General features: G+C 42.3%; 1 protein-coding gene across 1 annotated transcript; it reads left to right on the forward strand.

Annotated features, from left to right (window-relative positions):
• Nucleotides 1-1,121: 1,121 nt before the first annotated feature.
• Nucleotides 1,122-5,364, forward strand: LOC109474389. Its single transcript, XM_019774691.1, has 3 exons — nucleotides 1,122-1,220; nucleotides 3,021-3,167; nucleotides 4,555-5,364. Exons 1-3 carry the CDS (start codon nucleotides 1,122-1,124, stop codon nucleotides 5,362-5,364), a joined length of 1,056 nt encoding a protein of 351 aa, XP_019630250.1.
• Nucleotides 5,365-6,809: the final 1,445 nt, after the last annotated feature.

Consider the following 6,809-nt stretch of genomic DNA (forward strand, 5'->3'; position numbering starts at 1 on the left):
TCGCTGTCATGACTCTTTGGTCATACATGTAGTTACAGGAAGTAATATTTCTTGTTTTCTTTGAACAGGTCAAAGTCAATCGACGCATGGACGTCACCATATAAGCCACTCTTTGTGGTCTTAGGTAATAACAGAAAATGTGACCCCTTGTTCCTCCACAGTTCCAGTTAACGCCTTCGAAGACCACAACCCCCCAAACGGGAGCTTATCAATCCATTCTGCAACGACCTTGACGATTGGTTAGCAGATGGCGAGGACAATGTCGCTGCAGAGCACTCTAAGACAGGGAAGGTGTTCACAGGCTTGTTTGTTTACTAGCTGGTGATCGCTCAGATTGATACAGGCGACACCTTATATTTGCATCAGCGATTTGTCAGTGAATTTTACCTCTTTAACAGGGTTAGTCCAATGACCTCAAGAGAGTCCACACAATTTGTTACCAGTGGCACTGTAGCCAATTGAAAGAACCACAAACACATGAACATTGGTACATGTATTATACACAAATGAATACAGTTTTCCAGTCATATTTACAAACTCAGAAGAAACAGGGCTAAATTTCCAAATTAACTTACAAACATTTCACCTTCATACCAAGGAGGTTTGAAAGAGATAGTCTGGGGCTAAAGCTTGCGCAAAAAAAAGGAATAAAAGACAAAGGGGATAGAGCATATGACAATAGAGGAAGGGTGATAATGAATGCATAACAATGGCTCTATGCAGATTTGATAACGATGAAAAACTGAACTGTATCCAAGGAGGTAATAACTAGGAATGCAAGCAATCGAACATGTGACCTTTAATTTTCGTGTCTGCTTACCTTGCCCACTCCACCTTTCAATGACTCCCTTTTGTATTTGATTCAATTGTTGTTCTTATTGTTAGATTTTAGTGACAATTGGTGCAAATATATGTAATGAGTTTGTTCTGATTGTTTTTCTCCTCCCAGGGTGCAAAGAGGGAATCAGAGGATTTATTTTGTGTTACCTCAACCGCTACCAGTGTGTGGGGACATCAGAATAGAAGTTAACAAGATGATGAAGAGGGTAGGACATGGTTACCATAGTTACCATGGTTACCATGGAGACATCAAAATAGAACTGTTTCACAAACCTAACAAGATGATGAAGAGGGTAGAACATGGCTATGATAGTTACCATGGTTACCATGGAGACATCAGAATAGAACTGTATCACAAACCTAACAAGATGATGAAGAGGGTAGGTCATGGTTACCATAGTAACGTTACTTACCATGGAAACATCAGAACAGAACTCTTTCACCAGCAACAAAAGTTGAGGCAGTGAAAGCTGTAAAATTTCACTAAGATTGAGTGTGCCTATTTGTTTAGGGCATTTTGAGAATGAAATTTGCCAGGATTTATATCTTTGGTGTGATATTGTAAGCGGAAAGACAGCTCATTCTGCACCAATGCTCTACATGTTTATAGCTATATAATAGTCTCCACATGTGGCAAACAAAACGAGGAAAGTCTGAAATGTTTCCGTGTCTCTCCAGGACAAAGTGTGCAACTTCTGGTTCAACACCTTTTTCGTTAGAGAAGGGACATAACGGAGCTCAGGAACAGAGAAATCCCGCATTTACAGACCTGCAACGTCATGGAGAAAGTTTGCTCATGTGTTTGTTTGTTTTTTTGGCTGTGGGCAATGTAGAGGGAGTAACATAAGATGTCACGCCTTCTCAGGGCGCCTTCTAAGTTTCAGATATGTATGTCCTTTTTTAAGGGTTAAGAATCAATGTTTTGTTTCCTTTTAAGGTTGGTTTACGTTTACACAGAAATAGAAAATACAGCCTTCTTGCTCAATACTGTAAATTCATTTACTTCTGCGGTGGTTATATTTCGTAGTAGGAGAAAAAAGGACGTTTTTGTGAGGATTTTGATTCGCGGTTGAACCAATTCTGTAGTACAGTGTTTCCCAGGTCAACATTCAGCCAAGAATGTTATGAATAAAACCCATGACCTCTTGATCTCTTGTCTGCTAGCCTAACTACTTGGCCATTGGCCACCACGATCATTTTTGCTCAATATAGGACGTCATATCATTAGTATGCAGTATAACCAAAAAGGCTTATATTACATTTAAGTAGGCAGTCTAGTTCCTTTCTCGTTATGATGGGTCGTTAAGGCCAAGGCTTCTTACACAAAACACAGCAATCAGCTTCGAAGCTTCAGGAAATTCCAGTAGGATTTAACGGCAAATATCAATACATAATGGCAGGTTAAATTGATAAGCCAGCCTCAGGAGCGAGCAATCAGAAGAGATTATGATATGGGATGGAACGATGGAATTGTCTCCAGTACAGATCTAGAATAACTTCTTCGCTTCTACATCCGCACAAAAGCCGTGCAATTTCGTTTAAATCATGTTCATTTCTCGTGTAAAACTGGTGTACAGTTTCTGGGTGGCAAAGCAAGAAACATTCAGAGGAGATTATGTTTTATTTGTTATGATATGAGATGGAAAGACGGGACCATCTTCAGTACAGATCTTGAATAACTTCTTGACTTCTTCACATGTGTAAAATGGGATGAAATATCATGCATTTCTCAATCAAAACGCGCAAAAAGGCAATTCTAGCGTTAATTCCTCGCTTAGAACGCGCGTAGATGTTTGTGTAATGGCACGCGGAGTACAATTTTAGGGCGGCAAAGCAAAAAATATTATTGATGAGGAAATCAGTTATTGGCATTAACTGCCATTTCTTTTCAACATTTTTTTTCAACATTTTGTACTTGAAGCATTTGGAATAGCCCTTAAACTAACTATGTACCTTTATTTTGGGGGCCACCGATAAATAGCTAAAACCCGACAACCAAACAAAAACAAGCAACCATTTAAGGTCACCACGTCTGCCTCACAGATATCATTATACTATGGGATACGGTTCATTCAACTTAGAACGCTAAACAAATTCAATTAAGAAAAAAATCCATTTTTACTGCATACAAATCTTTTGGGCTACCTTTTAAATTAACAAAACTTTTTTTTTCCTTCTAGGAGAAATGGGGTAGCAACGGTGGGTGTTGCGCTACAAACTTTATGACAGACAGACTAGCGCCGGGCTGTCGAACGGTGGTCCTGAGGCTGAGGAAAGACCAAATTGACAAGGACAAGAGCAACAAACTCTTTTTACCTAGCATCAAGGTCAGTGGTTTTTTCCTCTATCCTTTGATATTTGCCTAAAAAAGAACAAGAAATAGTCATGACTTCAAGTACCAGAGTTTTTAACCAATACTCCCTATTCACGCCGCCGCGATCTTGGATCGAAAACGAGGCCGGGTGGGCAAACAGAAAATGGCCGCTCCCTCCGTTTCCACTACGTGGAGTAGAAACCTGGCGCGCGTGCCGCCACTAACTCAGCAAATTGTTGATGACTGGGCCAATGAAACAGCCAAAATCCCAAGGGCGAAACAAACTAAGGGATACTCGAATTTTATCGAGGGGTACATTCATGACGTTGAAGGTACGTGGCTTCGTTGTTGCTTCGCAGAAAAATCTTTAATGCATGCTAACTTGCACAGCTGCAGTTCCGGCACACATATGTCACACGCACGCCGCCGTGTTACCTCTGAACAATGCTGACGTGATAGTAACACCAGGGCAGCAAGAAAACGAACTATTGTCCTTCTTTTGGGGGGGAAATCGGAGTAGTTGGAAACTACGCGATCTTCCGCGTGTATCGCACATGGACGTAAAATTTTGCATATCGCCGGCAAAGCACTAATATTCCAAGCCGCTGTACACAGCTTGTTTTTTTTCGTCCTTTTTTCCAGAGATTTGTGCACATAATACATATTATATTCAGCTGGCAGAAAATACAGTAGTGAATAGTTACATAGAATATGTATTTATTGTAGCATGTTTTGGTGAATAAACTGCTGTAAATAACACACTGAATAAATTGCAAAAATATTTGAATTTTGCTTTATGCAGTGCAAGTCCAGGCTAAAGCCACTGACAGCTGCAAAATAAGAGCTAGAGCCTACCCCTCGATGAAGAAAAATGACCCTCCATACAGCCTGACGGTATGTAGAAATTTTGACTGCCTAAATGTTCTGTTGTTTGTTGACTTATGCAAGTTGTAATTTGTTGTTGTTAACATTTCTACTTATATTTGTTTATTGCACACTGCACAGTTGTTGTCCATCTGTCTTCAAGGATACAACACAACACTCCTGGGTTGGAGTAAAACGTCCATGGGCGTGAGCATTCCTCCCTCAGTTGCACCTTTAGATATTTAAAAGGTAATGTCCAGATAAAGCAAAGTATTCTAACAACTTATAATCCAAGTCAGTATACTGGTGCACAAGAGATTGGATTTTAAAATATTCTGTCATTTGAGATATTATGCACTTTTTTGTAATAAAATACATTTTCATTGTGATGTGTTAAAGAGAAAAAAAGTACTTCTGTGTTTTAAATATCTCTGTTCTGATTCACAGGTGACTGTGGCACGTGATCCTGTGACTATCTAGGCCTCCAAGTGCGGCTGTAAGGCAGGGGAAGGGCACTGAAGACATCCCTCCCTCAGGCATGGCACATACCACAACGTACAGAAGGCCTAAATGCCAAGCCGGTGGATTCCCTGCATATCAACAAAGTGAAACCTGTGCAGAAGGCTACTAAGCGGATACGTGTGGCGCAAGCCGGCGTCGTGCCCAACCTGTACTGCCCAGTGCCCCAACCCATAGCAAGCGCAGAATTCACCACATCGCTGATGGAGCAGCTAGGTGCTGCTAACAGTGACGTACAGATCCTGAAGGTCCTGCCCAAGTCTCCCAACCCTCCATCTGTCCCCAGCAAGTTTGGCGCGGTTCCCCATGGATCAGTCCTCTCCTACCAACAGAAACCACAACAAAAGAATGGAGATATCATCAATCACCCATGCAAACCTACATACCCGGCTTTCCCAGTACCACCACTACCATCTACATATCATCATGTCCCCAGTCAAACAGAACAAGAAGTCTACCTTGGCTTACACCTCACACTGTCACAGGCACACGAGGTGGAGGAAAACACGAGAGACCAAAGTCACAACAAGATATGGCACGATGTCCGGAAACACAGACTAACATCCTCCATCTTCAAGCAGGTGTGTTCCAGGAAGAAGGACCATTCCAGTCTGGCTCAAAGATTCCTGTCAGCCAAAAACATACAAACAGCTGCAATGAAGTTCGGAATTGAACATGAGCCAGAAGCCGCCAAACTCTACGCTGAAGTGACAGGTAATAATGTCTACCTGAGCGGGTTTGCGATAAACCCCTCAGCCCCACACCTCGGAGCATCGCCAGACAGGAGGTGTACGAGCATAATGCTACAGATCCACATGGTCTGCTAGAAATCAAATGTCCAGACAAACACACATTTAAGGAATGCGATTACCTTAAGAAGAACAACAACGATGGCACGTACAAACTTAAGACAATCCATGCTTACTACTACCAGATGATGGGGCAGATGGCCTTGACTGGAATAAAGTGGTGTGACTTCCTTGTGAAGTGTAAGGATAACTATCACTTAGAGCGGGTCAGGTATGACGAGGAGGAGTGGGTTAGAATGAAAACTGCTCTTGATGTTTTCTACTTTAAGTACTTCCTCCCACTGATATGCAGTAAGTGAGTAGTTTTGTGGTCCCTTCAACTTTCACCAGGGAAGTCATACCATTTTATTCCAGTCATGACCAGTTGTCCCTTTACATGTCTTCCTCATGTTCTATTATGAAATGTGCAGGCGCGGAGGTGAGCGGCAGCAAACACGAGAGCTCCCGAGTATTTTCCCATTTTTACGTCTTATTGTACTAATTTGCTTGGATTTTTGTCCTAGATTAGCCCACAAGTAATACTTGAACGTATTGTGGACTTGTAAAACCGATAAATGGTGGCATTTTTAGATTTTGAATCAATTTTTACTGTCTTGTTAACCGCCACGTACCGAGTGGGGAGGGCGACGAGTACGAGTAACGTATCTGTGTGGGGAGGACAACCGTATACTAGTATAGATTGTAATCTAGGAATCATAGAACGACGTGTCGTTACACTAGTAACTTAGACAACAGATTTTCGTAGTGATATATTTGGAAGGTCTTTGTATAATTTGTAAGGGACTTGATCCACTTGAACATATATTTGGCGTCGCGTCTCGGGCGCCAACACTGATAGACGTATTTGCATATGAATAGTGTATAGCGTGGGAGGGCGATCCGCATCTGTATGTGAATATTTGGCCTAACATTACTTGTGAAACACACTTGGTGATCAATAATTACAGATACAGTAGTTGGTACTGATATTTGTTGTTAGTCTTTGGTACGTACTGTATATTTTTGTGGCAGTTGTATGATTTGAGCATGTCGGCGACGCGTCCGACCGCCGTTTGGTAAACAAATTTACATATGTATTCAGAACCTAGCCGGGCTAATTAAATTAGACAAGCACATCTGTAGTAATCTTGTACGGTAATCCCGCTAAGGAATAACAGGAGCGGTGACAGCTCTAGGGTCCCGCTAAGGAATTCCGGAATAACAGGAGCGGTGACAGAGGGTCCCGCTAAGGAATAACAGGAGCGGTGACAGCTCTAGGGTCCCGCTAAGGAATAACAGGAGCGGTGACAGCTCTAGGGTCCCGCTAAGGAATTCCGGAATAACAGGAGCGGTGACAGAGGGTCCCGCTAAGGAATAACAGGAGCGGTGACAGAGGGTCCCGCTAAGGAATAACAGGAGCGGTGACTGGGTCCCGCTAAAGGAATTCCGGAATAACAGGAGCGGTGACTGGGTCCCGCGGTTAT

This window comes from Branchiostoma belcheri, unplaced genomic scaffold (assembly GCF_001625305.1).
Source record: "Branchiostoma belcheri isolate BF01 breed outbred unplaced genomic scaffold, Haploidv18h27 scaffold307, whole genome shotgun sequence".
In the NCBI taxonomy this organism is placed as follows: Eukaryota; Metazoa; Chordata; class Leptocardii; order Amphioxiformes; family Branchiostomatidae; genus Branchiostoma; species Branchiostoma belcheri.